General features: G+C 52.2%; 3 protein-coding genes across 5 annotated transcripts in view; 2 read left to right on the top strand and 1 right to left on the bottom strand.

Annotated features, from left to right (window-relative positions):
* Nucleotides 1-10929, top strand: part of Helz2 (helicase with zinc finger 2) — a 24025-nt gene extending 13096 nt beyond the window's left edge. The window contains exons 19-20 of one of the 2 annotated variants that reach the window (XM_052723452.1): nt 68-235; nt 10824-10929. In XM_052723452.1, the coding sequence (XP_052579412.1) occupies nt 68-192 (125 nt within the window). In that variant the 3' untranslated portion in view covers nt 193-235; nt 10824-10929. Of the gene's footprint in view, nt 1-67; nt 236-996; nt 1309-10823 lie in introns of those variants that run through there. The other variant, XM_052723451.1, reaches the window with a different exon arrangement.
* On the top strand, nt 1036-17255 carry Srms (src-related kinase lacking C-terminal regulatory tyrosine and N-terminal myristylation sites). Of its 2 annotated transcripts, none has more exons than XM_052723453.1 (8): nt 1036-1141; nt 10824-11137; nt 13986-14107; nt 14605-14771; nt 15430-15571; nt 15672-15830; nt 16386-16805; nt 17057-17255. In XM_052723453.1, exons 1-8 carry the CDS (start codon nt 1112-1114, stop codon nt 17248-17250), a joined length of 1548 nt encoding a protein of 515 aa, XP_052579413.1. In that variant the 5' UTR covers nt 1036-1111; the 3' UTR covers nt 17251-17255. The 2 variants fall into 2 exon arrangements, with proteins under 2 accessions (XP_052579413.1, XP_052579414.1); XM_052723454.1 differs by lacking the exon at nt 1036-1141 and having other exon boundaries at nt 10157-11137; nt 16386-16567; nt 16649-16805.
* Nucleotides 3738-4739, bottom strand: Fndc11 (fibronectin type III domain containing 11). The gene has a single exon (XM_052723457.1). It carries the CDS (start codon nt 4737-4739, stop codon nt 3738-3740), a length of 1002 nt encoding a protein of 333 aa, XP_052579417.1.

Here is a 17255-nt window from a genome sequence, read left to right as displayed (position 1 = left end):
GGCTAGGGCAAGGCAGTGTCAAGCATGCTTAGGGCAGAGCTAAGAGCCACCTTGATTCTCCTTGCAGGGGACCATGTCCTGCTACGCTGCTGCCCACTCTGGCACCGTCTCCTAGACTTCTGTGAGGCCCAGCACAGCCTTGTGCCTGCTGAGAAGGTGCGGGTCCAGAGAAAGTCTGCTTTATCTTCCTGAAGCGCTCTCACCTGCCCAGCCTTGGATGTGCCAGCAGCTGAGGGTATGTCCCTCATTGTTCTCTGCCAAGGCCCCGGGTATACAGTGGATTGCCGTAGCTCACAGTCCCGGCTGAACATTAGTCAACCACCTCTGCTATCTTCTTGGGAAAAGCCCTGGTATTGGCTGTAGTCTTGTAGCAGTGATAGTCTTATGGGCGGTGGCCTCTTCCTGAGCCGGAAGCAGGCTTAATAATGATGACCTTCCTGTTTGTGCCTGGACTTGAGTAGAGGGGAAAGAGCTGGAGGTGGGCCCCTTTGCTCCTGACTGTGTTGCTTTTCCTGGTGCATTTGGTGACTAGAACACCTCTTAGTGGCCACAAAGGATCCCAAGATATATCTTTGCTGTTACTGGGAGCCTAAACAGGAATGAGACTCCTCTGAGGCTGTACTTTGACACTGAAATCCATCTGTGGTTGCACTGGGCACCATGTGTTCATTTGTCATATTTTCTAGTCTTAATGACCTAAAGCTAGCATTTCTTACTGGTCCACTCAGAGTGGGCAAGGAAGCCTTCCTGGAAGAAACTTTTTCTCTTACTACTCACTGCCTTATGTCCTGAAGGGCTGACTGCTAGGATAGGAGCAGAGGGCAGAGCCAAGCCAAATGATCACAACCCTGCCTCCTGGGATGTGAAGTAGCAGCCCTGTGGTTAGGCAGCTGAGAATGAGGTACCCCAGTACCACTGGGACTATGCTTCTTCACCAAGCTTTCATGCCTATATCTAGGGCTTTAAGACAACCTAAATCTAAATCTTTTTCTGCAGAACTGAACAGGTGAAATCTCTCCCTTCATGTGTCCCTCTTATACTCCCACCTCCTGGAAGTTCCAAGCTGGAGCCAGCTCCCTCTCAGTGTGACTTCCCTCTCCTGAGGTCAGAGATGCTACAAGTGAGCTGTACAGCAGGAGAGGTGAGGCTCCTAAGGCCTGGCTGCAGAACCTCCTATGAGAATAACGTCTGGTGTCTTCTACAAATTAAATTTCTACATTCCATCTTTTAATCTTTTCTCATATATATATATACTGTATACTTTTATATAACTGGATAATTTTATTATAAAATTTGCTCTGAAAGTTCTCATGGGTGTTTTGTTGTATGGACAAGAGTAAACAGGACTGGCCTTCATCTTGCAGCCATTGAAGTGGTCAGAGGAGTTGAATACAGAACCTAGGAGATGAGTACAGAACTTGGGAGAATGGGGAGAGAAGGGAGTGGTATCCTGTCTTGTGACTGAGAAAACTGCACAGTCATAGGAAGCTAGTAGGTAATTTAGCAGAGATGGGCTGAAACTGGAGAGCTAAGTCTGCTGCTGTAGGTTTAGCGGACTCTTCTTAGTCCCCAGGCTGAAGCAGGTCCAAAGTCCTGATGACTGTGACCCCAATGACCACTTATCCAGTCTGAAGTTGTCCTCTAGCACTTTGGGCCCCACCACTCCCTCCAAGTCAGCTTGTGACCTGCATTCATTTTGCCTTTGGCTTGTAGCCAAACAAGCTTATCCTAGCACAGCTGATACGAGAATGATAGGGCCAGGAAAAGATGGTGGGAATTCCTAGAGACACTGTGAGGAAAAGAGGTCCCCATAGACTGTCTGTTGCTAGAGTTAGGGAGGAACAGCAGAGGGCACCAGCTCCACCTGCCCCCTCATCCACCTCCGTCGGCAGTTGAGTTTGGCAGGGATGTAATGTCCTGGCTGGGATCCTGCGGGCAGCTGATGGCAGAGTGCTAGGGGTGTTGTAGTTGGAGATGAGCAAGAGGTTGCTCTAGCTCAAAGAGCAGTTCAAGAGCAGCCATAAATAAGTAGTGGAGTTTAGGTGTGGATATGTACTAAAATAAGCAAGACATTCCTAGATGCAGAAGGATCTCCCCCACCTAGAGTCAGGGAGGGCTTCTTAAAGGGGCCTTGAACTTGGTGGGAAGCAGTGAGGAATGGTTTTAAGTGGGTTGTTGGAGCTCAAGAAGAGAAGAAAACCCAGATCCCATCAGGAATAAAGATGCAAGTATGGTGGAGGTGAAGCAATGAGCCTTGGGAAGGCATCGACACTAGCAGGCAGTGCACAGGCTGGGGATGAGCTCTGTGAACCAGCTCCCCAGCACCCAGTGCTTGTAGTAGCTCCACTGTGTCTCCACCTCTAGGTTACATCTCTCTGTACCTAATGGGGCACAAGGCCATAGTTGGGTACAGGAGTCTTCTGGTCCTAGTTAGTCAGCATGCCAGGCTACTAGACCTACATATGCTTCCCTTAGCCAGCCCTCATTCTAGGCCTCCCCTCTCTGGTAGAATTACCATGACCAATACCCAGTCTCCACCCATAACACACAGACCATTGTGGGTCCATCCTACATCTCTAGGATGACCCTATCCTGTGAGACACCCATAAGCAATTGACACTTTGACCACATGATGCCACAAAGAATGACTATTCTCATTCGTCCATCAGTGAATGGAGGTACCTGGCTTGCTACACAGGCTGAGCCTCAATAGGCAGAGCACTTCCCCAGTGGGAGAAATGGGGATCATTATTACTCCCCACCCCAATCCCACTTAGAAGACGACTCCTCTGCCAGTGGGGGAGGATTCCCTGTCTTTGACCACCTCTTCTGCCAGGCCTGGTAGTCTCAGAATGACTATCACCTATGGTATGTGTGGTGGAGAGGTGTGCTGTGTCAGCTCTTATTCCTTTTATCAGCTCTGCTGCTTTGCCCAGGGTACAAGGTGTTATCATTCTGGACCCAAAGGTCACCAAGCCTGCATCTACCTCTGTGTGTGTGCGCACACACGTTGATCTGGATGGAAGACATTAATGTCAAGGTGCCCTGGACAGCAGTGAGGAGTGTGGTCACCTATATGGGCTGAATACCATCAACTGGCTAGCAAGGAGAATAAGTGCTGGGGGGTGGTCACACCTTAGAAGCTAGGCACCATTGAATGTCTTAGAAAAGTTCCCAGACAGGCTTCCTTCCTGGGACCCTCACACACTTGGAGTGCCCATGAACTTCAGCTTACTTGGAAAGAATGTAAGACCTTTATTTTAAAAGTAAGACAGCATTTGGTCCTGGGCATCCCTGCTCCAAGGCGTCTGGGATGCTAACACCAAGGCTATGATGGCCCTCAGTGGTGTCCAGACAGGACCAAAACATCATCTTCCTCAGGGATCTCAAGCTAGGAGGCAGGTAAAGAAATCTGGTTATGGCTGTGAGGGTGAGGGATGTATAAGGTGCTGAGGTTGAGAGAGCTGAGTTCCCTAGGGACAGTTCTCATTATTGGAGGTGGCAGCCAGGTACTAGCAGCCAGCACTTCCTGCTCCAGTGGACAGTGGTCCTGAAATGTCCAGCCTGGGGCTCTCCTGGAAAAGACAGAAGGCACAGGGGTTCTGGGGTTTGTGGGATGCTGGGCCATCAGGGAAACACTATGCGGTTGCTGTTGTCTTAAGGCCTAAGTAGGTAGGGTTGTGTCTTTAATTTGGTGTGTGTATACTCCTCTTTATTAGTGGATAAATATTAGAAAATCATCTCTCAGAAGGTGTGGTCAAGGGCAGGCTGGGCTTGCCCAGCCGACTGGGGACAGGCCCTTCAGGGGGTCCTGGAGTGGTCTGCAAGGTGAGGCTGTCCCGCCAGGGCTCATACACCAGGGTGTAGCTTTCTGCCCTCTTGATAGTGAACTTGTAGGTACGGTTGGGCAACAGGTTGTGGACATCAAAGGTGCAGGCAGCCACAGGGACTATGCCACACTGTGTACACTCCTGTTGTGTCCGAGGCTCCAGCAGCTTGAAGCGCAGCTCATACTGCTCTGGTGCTGCTGATTGGATGGTAACAAACCAGCGCAGGCTGACCCAGTCCTGATGGGCTACTGACTCCTTCCGGTCGAACATAACTGGCATCTTCGTGCTTAGCATAAGCCGGATGTGTGGAATTTTGGTGGCTCCAATGTCAGATACCAGGCGGTGCTTGACATGCAGGTGCCCTGGTACCATCATGGCCAGGAAGTTGTCCATGACAGCCGACAGGTCTGCCAACTGTTGCTCCACAAGCCCCCAGTCAGCCAGGAAGGGCCGTGGGTCAGGGGCCTCAAGCAGGGCATCCAGTGCTGCTCGGCCATGGTCTAGCTGCTCCAGCAGGTCCCCAAGCAGCAGGAGCTGGATCTTGGTCTGGGCTGTGCCCACCTTCTTCATGCGCTGAAACTTCCAGGGGTCAATGAGCTGGAACATGGTATTAGGCAGCACCAGTGGGTTCTGGTCACCTAAGGCCAGGTGCTTAGGGAGGATCTCAATGTAGTAGGAACACTTTTTGAGCAGCTGCATGCGGGCATGGTGGCGCTTGAGCAACTGGGGGCTCAGGTCTGTGGTCAGAAACTCACGCAGCACATTGCGTCGCTCCATATAGGTCCTCCAAGCCTCTGGCTCCAGCAGCTGCTGGTCCTCTGCTTCCTCCACCTCCTCTGAGTCCAGGAAGGAATGTGGACTGTCCAGCTTAATTTTGTCCAGGGCCAGGCCTGTCACCTGGAAGTTCATTGTCTAGGAGCTGAGGGTAAGGACTAGGCATCAGCTGTGATAATCAGACTGGCTCTGTCCCCAACCTAGGCCTTCTGTCTCACATCAGCCTCTGCCCCTTAACGGCCTTTGCTCTCTCCTGGACCACAGCCTTCTAAGCAGAGACCCCTGGAGGGGAAGAATAGTGGTCTGGGTAGTAGACAAAAGTAGATGATGGCCAGAAAAGTTCTATCAAGGGGCCAATGGTCTTTTGTGGCGATGAGCTAACAAGGGTGAGAGAGTGGGTTATAGGGTCAGAGTGGCCTAGAGCGAAGCTCTGGAATATTAACCAGTTGTGAAACAGGTCATAAGCCTCAGGTTCCTCAGCTACCATGGATAATGGATGGTGCCTATGGGGCTGTGGAGAGGCTTAGGGTGACCCTTGGGGCACTGATGAATTGCCCTTGCATCCTAATACTCTCCAGAGACCTGGTACACCTCAGCACTGCTACAGTGCTTGGGGACAAGGCTAACCAAAGACAGGACTCTACATCATCCTCACGTGGAGAGGGGCTTTGTTTGCCCAAGAACAGAGCAGACCCATCCTACCTTCCCACAGACAGGGAGTCTGAGACTAAAGCTTGGTAGGTTGGTCTTCCTCCGTGGTTGCTTTTGATTTTGACATAGCATCTCACTCTGTTGCCCAGGCTGCCATCCAACTCCTATGCTCAAGCCATCTTCTCATCATACCCTCTTGAGACTTCAGGGGTGTATATTATTGTATCCAGTTCATCCCAAAGTTGGAATCACTGACCCCAGAGCCTGCCCTCCTCTCCTTGTCCCCCATACCTGGTCCTCAAATCTGGCTGTCTGTGGAGAGGCTGATGTGCCACAAAGCCCAGCAGCCAGAGCTCCCTGGAGAAGGGACCAACGTCCTGCCAGCTGTCCTTGGCACTGGGCCAGTGGCTTCACTTGGAGATTTCAGGTTGTGGAAACTGAGGTTGGATGAATGAGAAACAGAACTAAGAGACTGGATGACTAGCTCAAGGTCCGCCACACAGATCCCTACTAGTAAGGTTGATTAAAGTTGGCTTCGCTTCCCAAAGACTGATTCAAAGTGACTTGTGTGAGTCAGGAGGGCTAAAACAGGTATCAGGGACACCAGAAAATGGTTCCTGGCTGAGTGCAAGCTGAGACCAGGGCCCCAAGACTCCGGGCCAACACAGTTCCTTGCAGCTAGAAAGTTCTGTGGAACTCTCCAAAACTATTTTTCCCATCTAAGTTATTCCATTCCCCCTGTGAAGACTACCCACCCAGAGCCCCTGGGCACACCTCCCAAAACCATCTACCTACCACTTCTCTTCCGGATCACCTCAGTGAGCCCCAGCCCCCTCTGCAAGTGCCTGGCGCCCGCCTCCTCTGCGGAGCCCAGCGGGAGCCGCAGGGTGCACTGTCTGTCTGGTCAGCGCTGCCCCTGCCTCAGGCCCACCTGTTGCCATGGGAACCACTGGCCCTTGTGACGCTGTGCACCAGCCCAGGTGCAGGGAACTTTGATTCAAGGGCTGAGCTCAGATACGCGGCAGCAGCGATTTATGTATAGGGCCCCACGGACTCGAAACAAGCTCTACCTTAGCCTGTTCCACGGGCTAGTGAAACTGTTCAGCAGCTTCGTGCCTCCCAGCCATCCAGGAGTCACTATGGTGGCTGGGTCAACAGCCTGGCTTGAAGTGGGGTTCCCTGCATCGCAGGAAGCTGGTGTTTTTAAGCAGGGACAGCTTTGGCTTCTGGGGCCCAAGAAGCCCGCAGGAGCCAATGGAGTGCAGGGAAGGGGCGCCTGCTTGACATTCCAAACCAAGCTATAGCCTGCGGGTGAAGGGTGCTGGCTTTCCCAGACCTTTGGAAGCTCATGTTCTGTGCCCTCTAGTCTACATAAATGGGGTTTCCATAGCTCCAGGGATCCTCAAAGGAATCCCCAAGTATAAGTCACCCTCATACTCCAAACTGGGCTCTGGACCCCTGGATTTACTACCCAGATCCCTCCTTCCTCTTTAAGAGCCAGCCGGGGGTTACTCCTAGCAAGGGTCTCAGGGGCTCAGACACCTGAAAGGGGCTGACTCATTTCCATGCACTGGCTGTCCTTCCACAGAACTCCCAGCCCTCCTGGTTGCATCTGACAAGCCAGGGAGTAGCTTTCCTACCTGTCAACCTACATTGGCCATAGGCCTTGGAGGTCCTGTAGGAGGGTGAAGTGATGGGTGCTGGTTCTGTGCTCATCTAGGCTAGCCATGGTGACTCGTTTTGGGAGTCCCAGGGACAAGAACTAGATTTTTTTGGTGAAAGGGATGCCATCTGAAGGTCCAGAATGGAAACTGGTCCATGAGAGGTAAGAGAATGAAAAACCACAGGAAGAATACCAGCTCTCCAGCTCTTCCTCAGGAAGGAGGTGGGTAAGGCTCACTATCCTGTTCTTCTTGGGGGTTGGGCTTGTTTTGGGCTTATGAAAGCTCCTCAGTCCCACTATATCTCTCTTTTTTTTCACTCCTAATTTTTTAGATTTATTTTATTATATATATGAACATTTTATCTGCATGTATGTATGTGCACCATGTGCATGCTTGGTGCCCACAGAGGTTAGGAGAGGGCATTGGTTTCCCTGGAACTGGAGTTAGGGATGATTTTTAATCCACCGTGTAGATGCTGGTAACTGAACCAGGCAGTTTTTGATAGTAACAAAGTTCTCTTAACTTCTGAGCCATCTCTCCAGCCTCTCATTTTTTATTAAAAATTTCATTTTGAGGTGTGCAGAGCCACATGCATGCTTTGCTGTGTTTTGTTTGTTTGCTTTTCATGGGGTGTTACCCTGTAGCCCTCACTGGTTTGAAAACTCTGTAGACCAGGCTGGGCTCAAATTCACAGAGATCCACCTTCCTCTTTCTCCCAAACTCTGGGATTAAAGGCATGCACCATCACACCTGGCTCACAGCAGTTGTAAAGAATGATGATCCTACAATCCCATTTATCCTTCATCCACTTTTAGATGCAAATTCTTGAAAAGTTGAAGCACCAGATCATACCAAGGACACAGGGTAGGTCTGTGGCTACAGAGATACCCCATGGAGTCCAGCAGGGCCAGCCCTTCTCCAAGTCATCCCTTGTCTTACTTTTTATTGCTGTGACAAGATACCACAACCAAGGCAACTTATAGAAGAGTTTATTGGGACTTACAATTTCAGAGGGTGAATCCGTGATCATTATGGTAGGGAGCATGGCAGCAGGTAGCAGGCAGCAGACAGGCATGGTACTGGATCAGTAGCTGAGAGTTTGCATTCTTTTTTTTTTTTGGTTTTTCGAAACAGGGTTTCTCTGTGTAGTTTTGCGCCTTTCCTGGAACTCACTTTGTAGACCAGGCTGGCCTCGAACTCACAGAGATCCGCCTGCCTCTGCCTCCCGAGTGCTGGGATTAAAGGCGTGCGCCGCCGCCGCCGCCGCCGCCGCCGCCGCCGCCGCCGCCGCCGCCGCCGCCGCCGCCGCCGCCGCCGCCGCCGCCGCCGCCACCACCACCACCCGGCGAGAGTTTGCATTCTTATCTGCAAGATAGAGGCAGAGAAAGCTAACTGGGGATGATATGGGCTTTTGAAACCTCAGAGCCCACCCACCTCCCCATGATACACCTCCTCCTACAAGGCAAACCTAATCCTTCCCAAATAATCCAACTAACTAGGGACCAACTGTCAAATATGTGAGCCTGTGGGGGCCATTCTCATTTGAACCACCACATTCCACTTCCTGACCACCATAGGCTTGTGGTCATATCATAATGCAAAATGCATTTAGTACAGCTTCAAAAATCCTCATAGTCTTTTTAGACTCTCAGCACAGTTTAAAAGTCAGCCAAAGGACTCAAGGCAGTCTCTTAATTGTAAGCCCCTATTAAATTAAAACCAAAAAGCAAATTACATGCTTGCAACATACAATGGCACAGAATATACAATTCTGTCTGTTCTAGATGGATGGGATTCTTTCTTTTCTTTCTTTCCTTCCTTCTGTCTTTCTTTTTTTCTTTTTCGAGCTGGATCCTACAAATTCTCTCCCTGCTCTGATCTTGGGGAGGGACTGAACTCTCCTCGTCTATAGGAGGAGGAAGAAGACTCCTCTACCTTGAAGCTTTTCTGACAACAGTTCTCAGTCTCCTGTCTCTCGGCATTTCCTTGAGTTGATAAAAGGTCTGGGGACCAGGACTGGAGAACAGGTCATTGGACAGAGCAGAGTCCTCTATTCTTGGCCATCAGTCTGTCTTTGGGCTCCAGCTACACATAGAATGTGCTAAGTCCCTGAGACCAGGACCCAGTGATTTTAGGGGCAAGGGAGTGTTCAGGAGGAATCTACACTCAGTGCCCTGAGCCTGACCTCACCATGATCAATGCAGAGGGGATCTCCCTGAGCCTTCATAGCCTGAAGAAAGGAAGCTTAATTTCTTACTAGGAAGGTACCTCATTCATGTTGAAGATTCAGGTGTGAAAATCTCCATTTATACCCAGCAGTCAGGTGTGAGCATCAAGGCCCCTTCTGGCACTCCCTGAATTTTATATTTGTAATTACCTTTTCTGGACACCCACCAGGCTGTATCTCTATGACACGGAGCTTGCGCCTTAGGGTTCCTGTCCCTTCCTGGCTGCTCAAGCTGGGGATTGGGATTCTGCTATCTAGGATGCTGGAAGGCCAAAGCCAGTGAGCTCATAGGTATCTCTAGTACATCAAAACTTGCAAATTGCCCCAGGTGCTTCAGAAAAAAGTCTCTGCTTCTCTAGAGTAGATGGGGGAAGGAACCTGTTTGATATGTTGGAAGTATAAGCAGTGGAGGAAGGATCTGCAGCAATTACATATGGAAGCTTAAAAGTAACCACTCAGGAGCTAAAGTGTTGTGCTTGGGAGAGAGAAGCCAGCAAGGAGGCAGAGAGCCTGTGGGTAAGACCTCCTCCTCAGACTGAAACAGGCACATGTTCAAGAACTAAGCTTTCTGGGGCGTGGTCCCCACTTCCTGACTTGGTGAAAAATTGGGTGGCAGGCAGCTTGCTTCATTCTTCAGAAAGAGAATTCAGGGTTAGGTGAGAGCCTGTCTGAGGCTTCTCCACTTTCCTTACATGCTGACCATGTCCCCAAGCCAAAGTCCTAGATATCTAAGTCTCTTCCTCTCTGCGGTGTTATTAAGTATCTCCTGGCTATGAAGTGGTTCAGAAATCATACTCTATCCACACCTCCTATGTACCTGGCCCCTCACTGATCCCCCTACGATTGCTACCAGCATTTTAAAATACAGGAATCAGGATGCCAAGAGCTTACTGTGTGTTGAGCATATGCTCCAGAGGCCGTTGGACAGGCTGCCCATACCTACTGCCATCCGGCCCTGAATGGGGCGGTGGGGCGGTAATGTTAAAGAATTAGCTAACATTTAAAAAGCCAAATAGTATTTCAAGGACATATGGCCACTGGTGATGAGCTGCTCCCTCTGTAGACCCCACTCCCTAGGGCAGCTGCTGGTTGCACATGTCAGGCTAGCAGAGCAGAGCAGGCCCCTGTGTACCTGGGAGTGGGGAGTTAAAGGGCAGCTTGTACCAGTAAGCCCTCCTCTCCCCGCCCCTTCCCATAGGCTCCGCCCAACTCCGTCTAGCCTAGGAATCTCAAGCCCAGCTGCCTTTAACCCTAGCGGAGATCCTACTCACCAGACCACACAGCTGTGGAAGGATAGGAGGAGCAGCCTGTGTGGCCCTGGGCCGGATGTCACCCTCCGCTGACACGTGCTGTGTGCCTGATTGAGGAGCCCTCCGTAATGACCTCCGGGGTTAGGGTTAGGGTCTGTGTCACCTGTCACTTCCCTATCCCGTGCCAAATAGGGATGTGGGCAGGAAGCACGGGGTAGCTTGGCTGTCCCACCAGCCTTTCTGGTTTCTCCCTCGTACCGTGGGCTCCTTGGTGCATGGCTGTAGTGCTCAGCCTTCTCAGCGGCAGCACTGAGGGAGATTACTGACCCAAGTCGGCTCCATGCGCCTTCGTCCACAACCAGGCCCCCTAGGCATGGAGCCCTTCTTCCGGAAGCGGCTCACTTTCTTGTCCTTTTTCTGGGATAAGATCTGGCCAGCGGGTGAGTCGGAGGAAGACATCCCCCGGATCCAGGGACTCGACGACAACCCAGTGCTGGAGCAGCCTGCTGCCGTTGAGCCTTGCAGCTTTCCCGCCCCACGCGCGCGACTCTTCCGCGCGCTCTACGACTTCACTGCTCGGTGTGCAGAGGAACTGAGCGTCAGCCGCGGAGACAGACTCTACGCCCTCAAGGAGGAGGGCGACTACATCTTTGCCCAAAGGCTCTCTGGGCCGCCCAGTACGGGACTGGTTCCAGTCACCTACCTTGCCAAGGCCACCCCTGAGACGCCCTCAGACCAACCGTAAGTATCTGGGCTTGGGAGGTAGGACTGAAGGCTGCCATGCCCAGTGGAGTATGTCAGGGTTTTGAGAGTAGGAAATACCTGCTTACAGTCAGTGAGGGCTTATTGAGTGCCTGCTGGCACTGGGCTGAGCAGACAAGTGTGGCATAGCAGTACAAACAGGAAGAACTGCACTGTTGAGGGGAACCCAGTAGTGAGCAAGTCCAGGGAACCAATTGCTGGATAGACCAGGTACTCAGCATAGTCACTTCAGGACCTTGCCTCCATATAGAGGTTGTAATAGAAAGCAGTGAGTGGTTGCTGTTTCCAGGCGAGGAGCTGGGGTCTGAGATGCCTTTCCAGGTGATATAGTGTTGTACTGCTTGGAAGTGTGGGGGCCACACCTGAGCCTCCAGGTGGCTCTGCAGGGTCCCCAGTACTTCCAGGCACTCCAAACCGGGCCAGGGCCAATCTTATCTATTCATATTCACCCAACCACCTCAAACGGAGTCTAAATATGAGACAGACATAGCCCTGATTTGTTTCAGTGAGTGGGTGTGGGGGGACAGCCTGCTCTTTGCCCACAAGGCTGGGCAGTCACTGGCAGAGAGTGGCTGGTTTTGGTGTCCAACTCTTGCATACCAGCAAGGATGCAGCAGGGTCATGGCAGGAATCCATTGAAAGCTCAAGAGCTTGTCTAGGAAACTGTCTCTGGTCTTGCACTCAACTGGTCTTGGCCCGAGTCATCCACATACCAACCTCAGGCATTAGAAGTGCTCAAATCCATCTCTACCCTCCTGAGGACCCCTCAGCAGTCACAGCCTCCCATCAGGTTTTATGTGGTAGGAGAGATTGAGCCATAGAAAGGGATCCAGGCACTTGCCCCATGCCTGCTTGCTGGCCCCCAGCAGAGCGTAGACTAGGTCAAGTAGCTGTTTTGGTGGAGGGGTCCCTCAGGCACCCAGGTGTGGGAGACAGAACTTGTGAACAGTTCCTGAAGGCTGCTGGCATGACAGGCAGGGCTGGGTTCCTGGAGGTGGGGCTGCTCGTGGGAGAGCTAATGATTGCCTGGACCTGGAGATCAAAGTGCTGACCACACTTACAGTGTCATTAGTCCCAGACATCTGGCCCTGTAATCCAGGGAGAGACCCTTGAGGCATGTCCTCCAGACTTCAGGCTGTCACAGAAGCCCAGATATATCCCATAGTGGTTTGTATCCCATCATGGCTTCAAGGAAAGGCTGGGGCTATGTTGGAGAAACTCACACTTCTGGTCTTCCACAGTCTTGTTGTCCTGAGAAGGGACCTCACCCCAGGGGCTCTTCACCTGCCAGAAGATCTCAGTTTCCTGCCCACAGATCCTATAAGTAGAGACACAGGAAGCTTCAAGGGTCTAGACTTCCAGCTTCTGAAACAAGTTTGTGGACTTTCTTGAGCATGCTGCCCAGCCCAGGCTCCATCTGTATCCTTGACAGCCCCTCACATCCATTCAGCCTGCCAATACAAACTCCTGCTTCTCAGGCTTGGCCTCTATCTCCTTATTTGCTAATATCTTTCTGTCTCAGCTGTGCTCACCCCTCCTGCTCCAGCCCAGGCCCACACCCTGGCCACACCAGTTCTTCTCCCACATGTCCCTAGGAGAGGGACTGGCCCGTCTGCTCTTTTGTGGACTAACTTGAGTCGCACCGATTGTCCCCTACAACCTTGCCTCCATCTGAGGAACGGAAGGACTAAGCTCACTTGCATTGCTGTGGTCTTCAACCCACTGGGTTTCTAGAAGTTCTCAGAAATGGAAAAGCTTGGATAGGAAATTGAGCCAGCTATGGGACCTGGTTTGGACCTTGGGGACCAGAGGTGCTTACAATGGAGTAGATCTGGGAGTGACTTTATCTTTCTGAGGTTGTTTCTGGCTCCGAAGAAGGAAGGGAGTGGCTAGGCATGGTGGTATGTGTTTTTAATCCCAGCACTTGGAGGCTAAGGCAGGTGGATCTTTGAGGCCAGCCTTGTCTACATAGTGAGTCCCAAGCCAACCAAGACTATACAATGAGATCCTGTCTTTTTGTTTTTGTTTTTGTTTTTGTTTTTCGAGACAGGGTTTCTCTGTGTAGCTTTGTGCCTTTCCTGGAACTCACTTTGGAGACCAGGCTGGCCTCGAACTCACAGAGATCCGCCTGCCTCTGCCTCCCGAGTGCTGGGATTAAAGGTGTGTGCCACCACCGCCCGGCTAGATCCTGTCTTTAAAAAAAGAAAAGAAAAGAAAGAAGTGAATAGAGCCATACCTGATGCGACTTAGCTGTCAGACGCTGGCCCACCTAGGCATGGCTCTTCAGAGGGCACAAGGTACTTAGAGTAAGCCCCCCCAAACTTTTATTGTCTGCCTCTGCTAACATCCTGCCCACCCTGCCTTAGTCTCCTTCTTCTGGGACCCCCAGATCCCATGTAGCCAATCTCTCAGATGAGCCATGCCCATACAGATAACACCCCTGGTTCTTTCCCTGGTCATACTAGCAGTTCTGTGGGTGTTTCTGGGGCAGCTCCCTGGGGACCTTGGTTCCCAGTGGACCCCCACAGGGACTCAACAAATTTTCAAGTTTGGGGTTTTGGTCTTTGTCCAGGGCTGTTTGTTTTTGGCGAGGCCTGGTGATCCATAATCTGAGCAGAGCATGAGTGCTATATTAGAGTAACAGAACCAGTAGCCCAGGTTAGTGGACAGTCATACCAGTGCGAAGGAGATTCCAGTCACCTGATGGTGATGACCAGGCTCTGGGCACATTTTCTCCCTGAGAGACAGCAGGACAGCTGAGGCCTCATACCTTGCCAGGGTCACATGGCTGGGTCTGAAAGATGACTGTTGTGTCCTGGATTTACAGTTGGTACTTCAGTGGGATCAGCAGGACTCAGGCCCAGCAGTTGCTCTTGTCTCCTGCCAATGCACCAGGGGCCTTCCTCATCCGGCCCAGCGAAAGCAGCGTCAGGGGATATTCTCTGTCAGGTACTCAGACAACCCCTCAAGACTTCATATCTGGGTGGGGTATCTTGCTCAGCTCTACCAGGCCAGACCTTCTTGACCTTAGAGTGGTTGATCCCTTTACTGGTAGCCCTTCATATAGACATGCTAGTCATCAAGTTCCCTCCCTCCCTTCCTCCCTCCCTCCTTATCTCCCTCCCTCCCACTCTTCTTCCCTTCCTTCCTTCCTTCCTTCCTTCCTTCCTTCCTTCCTTCCTTCCCTCCCTTTCTCTTTCTCCCTACTTCCTCCATTCACCACCTAGTGGACTTAGTATTTCATTCAACAAGTACCTATTTAACACTCTGTCCCCAGGGCTCCCTTAGCTGTCCTGTGGCCTGTAGCTGCTCATGTTCCCTCTTGTACAGAGTATTGTCCACCTCAGTGACCCCATGGCCAATCTGAGTGAAGCCACTTGGGACACTGGGGTATGGGTATCTGAGGCAGGTGTAGCCAAGGCATTATTTTCCATCTCTGTCTCCAGTTCGGGCCCAAACCAAAGTCTGCCACTACCGCATCTGCATGGCACCTGATGGCAGCCTCTACCTGCAGGAGGGCCGGTTCTTCCCCAGCCTGGATGCATTGCTCGATTACTACAAGACCAACTGGAAGCTGATACAGAACCCTCTGTTGCAGCCCTGCATACCCCAGGTGGACCTGAGATATTCCCCATATCTGGGGAACACCGAGGACCCTGTCTTAGAGTTTCTTGGCAAACCTCTGGCCTAGACCTGGTCAGAGAATATCCAGTATCCAATGGCTTCTTTACTCTGATGGAGTTGGCCACTTTACCAGTTTTATCTCCTCCGAGGCTGTTGGAAGACTGGAGACCCCTGAGGAATACAGGATTCTCAATTCTGTAGGGCACCAGGAGGAGTCAAGGCTGGCGTGGGAAGGTTGCTCCAAGTCCTGAGGGCAGAAGCTGAGAGAGGAGATACTGTTTCCCCCAGTATCTGGTATTACTGAGTCCAGGGCAGCAATCTGGTTCCTCTGGTTCTGTAATGACAGCCTAGCCAGGGCTTGTAATGAGTATTTGTAGACGGATGTCCGGCTCTGGTAAAGGGGCCACATAAGTCCCCAAAGCAATTAGCTTCCTGCCCTGGGCTTGGCCTCCTGGAGGTCAGCTGTGGTCTTTCCTCTGTCCCTGCCTGGGCCCGGAGTAAGGGTGTGCTGGGGAGGGAGAGGCTGAGGCCTGGTGTTGGAGCTCTTCCTGAGACTCACAGGGGTCTAGGTTCAACTAGTAGCTCAGCCTTCCTGCCCACTCTGCTAGGGGAGTCTCAGGCAGCACACTGAGTGTCCCTTCCCACAGATGCCCCTGGCTCAGGACGAGTGGGAACGGCCACGCTCAGAATTTGTCCTTCGGAGAAAGCTGGGTGAAGGCTTCTTCGGGGAGGTGTGGGAAGGCCTGTGGCTGGGCTCTATGCCTGTGGCGGTGAAGGTTATCAAATCAGGTGAGGCCTTGCACCCAGGCTTGGGCAGCACTGCCCTCTGACCCTGGAGTCTGGGGCAGTGGTGGCCATGCACAGTCCTGGAGCAGCATTCTTTCCACAGCTGACATGAAACTGGCAGACCTCACCAAGGAGATTGAGGCGCTGAAGAGCTTGAGGCACGAGCGACTGATTCGGCTGCATGCCATATGCTCCCTGGGTGAACCTGTGTACATCGTTACTGAACTCATGGGCAAGGGCAACTTGCAGGTCTACCTGGGCAGTGAGTACCCTCCACTTGGGCAGTGTATACCCTCCCTGACATCACCCTGTAGCAGCCACATCTGCCAACCCTCATGATAACGTTCATGCTCTGGGTCCACAAAGAAGAATCCTTAGGCCTTTGGAAGGGATACATGTGGCCCAGGTTGCAGACACCTGGTCCTACTGGGCCTCTGATCAGGAGAGGTATTGAGGCCAAGGGTCTGGGCCAGGCCTAGATTTAGCTGAAGGATAGTCAAAGCCTGGTGGTTCTGAGGATGGGGCTGCAGTTTGTGTCACCAACCTCTGATATATTGCCTTGGACCCAGTCCAGGCTGGGTACTCTCTCCCTTGGGGGGTCCAGGCAGGTGCGGAGAAACAGCTTGCACTGAGGCCTGTGGTGAGTGCAAGACTTCCTTTTTCATTTTATGCATTGCCTACTAGGCCTTAGTAGGTGGTGCTGCTCTCACTACCTCAGAGATGGGGGAACCAAGGCTCAGAGGAAGCACATGCACATGCTTGCCAGCCATCATCCTGTGCCCTCAGGAGTACTGCCACCCGGCCTCTCTCTCTGCAGGCCCTGAGGGAAAGGCCCTGAACCTGCCTCATCTACTGGGGTTTGCCTGCCAAGTAGCTGAGGGCATGAGCTACCTGGAGGAACGGCGTGTTGTCCACCGGGACTTGGCTGCTAGGAACGTGCTGGTGGGTGATGACCTCACCTGCAAAGTAGCTGATTTCGGCCTGGCTAGGCTGCTCAAGGTCAGTGGGGCTCTAGCTCCTAACCCCATGCAGAGAGGAAGGCATTACTCTGAATTCCCCACCATTACCCCTCATCCCCAGGATGATGTCTACTCCCCAAGCAGTGGCTCCAAGATCCCTGTCAAGTGGACGGCACCTGAGGCAGCTAATTACCGTGTCTTCTCCCAAAAGTCAGATGTCTGGTCCTTTGGCATCCTGTTATATGAGGTCTTCACTTATGGCCAGTGTCCCTACGAAGGTGAGCCATCTGAGAGGAAACCATGACTCATCAGAGAAAGTTTAGTCTGATGGAGGTAGCCTGGGGTCCACCCTGAGGGAAGAGATATACACTGCCCTGGGAGTCACTGACCCCTAAAGGGACCAGGATAGGGGCTGGAGTACAAGCACAGACTGGTCACGTAGAGGCCTGGGTTGGGAGGATCTCCTTGGTGACACCCAGGCAGAATCAAGGCAGCTGCTGCCTGGCCCCTCTTGCTGGCCTCTTACCAGGAATGACCAACCATGAGACACTACAGCAAATCAGTCGTGGGTACCGGTTGCCACGCCCAGCCGCCTGCCCAGCAGAGGTCTATGTGCTTATGGTGGAGTGCTGGAAGGGCAGCCCCGAGGAGCGTCCCACCTTTGCCGCACTGAGGGAGAAGATGAATGCCATACACAGGCGGCTCCATCTGAGCCTCACGTGACCAGG

The sequence above is a fragment of the Peromyscus californicus genome, unplaced genomic scaffold (genome assembly GCF_007827085.1).
Source record: "Peromyscus californicus insignis strain IS unplaced genomic scaffold, ASM782708v3 Scaffold_7__1_contigs__length_154581171, whole genome shotgun sequence".
Classification (NCBI taxonomy): Eukaryota; Metazoa; Chordata; class Mammalia; order Rodentia; family Cricetidae; genus Peromyscus; species Peromyscus californicus.
The sequence above is the reverse complement of the archived record's forward strand: the minus strand, read 5'-3'. Positions and strand labels throughout refer to the sequence as shown.

Bases quoted from the DNA above. Each gene is read 5' to 3' on its own strand.
- Srms (XM_052723453.1), top strand. From the start codon at position 1,112: ATGCTACAAGTGAGCTGTACAGCAGGAGAG. The intron at 15,572-15,671 runs GTGAGGCCTTGC...TTCTTTCCACAG, and splicing joins GGTGAAGGTTATCAAATCAG to CTGACATGAAACTGGCAGAC. The intron at 16,806-17,056 runs GTGAGCCATCTG...GCCTCTTACCAG, and splicing joins TGGCCAGTGTCCCTACGAAG to GAATGACCAACCATGAGACA.
- Fndc11 (XM_052723457.1), bottom strand. From the start codon at position 4,739: ATGAACTTCCAGGTGACAGGCCTGGCCCTGGACAAAATTAAGCTGGAC.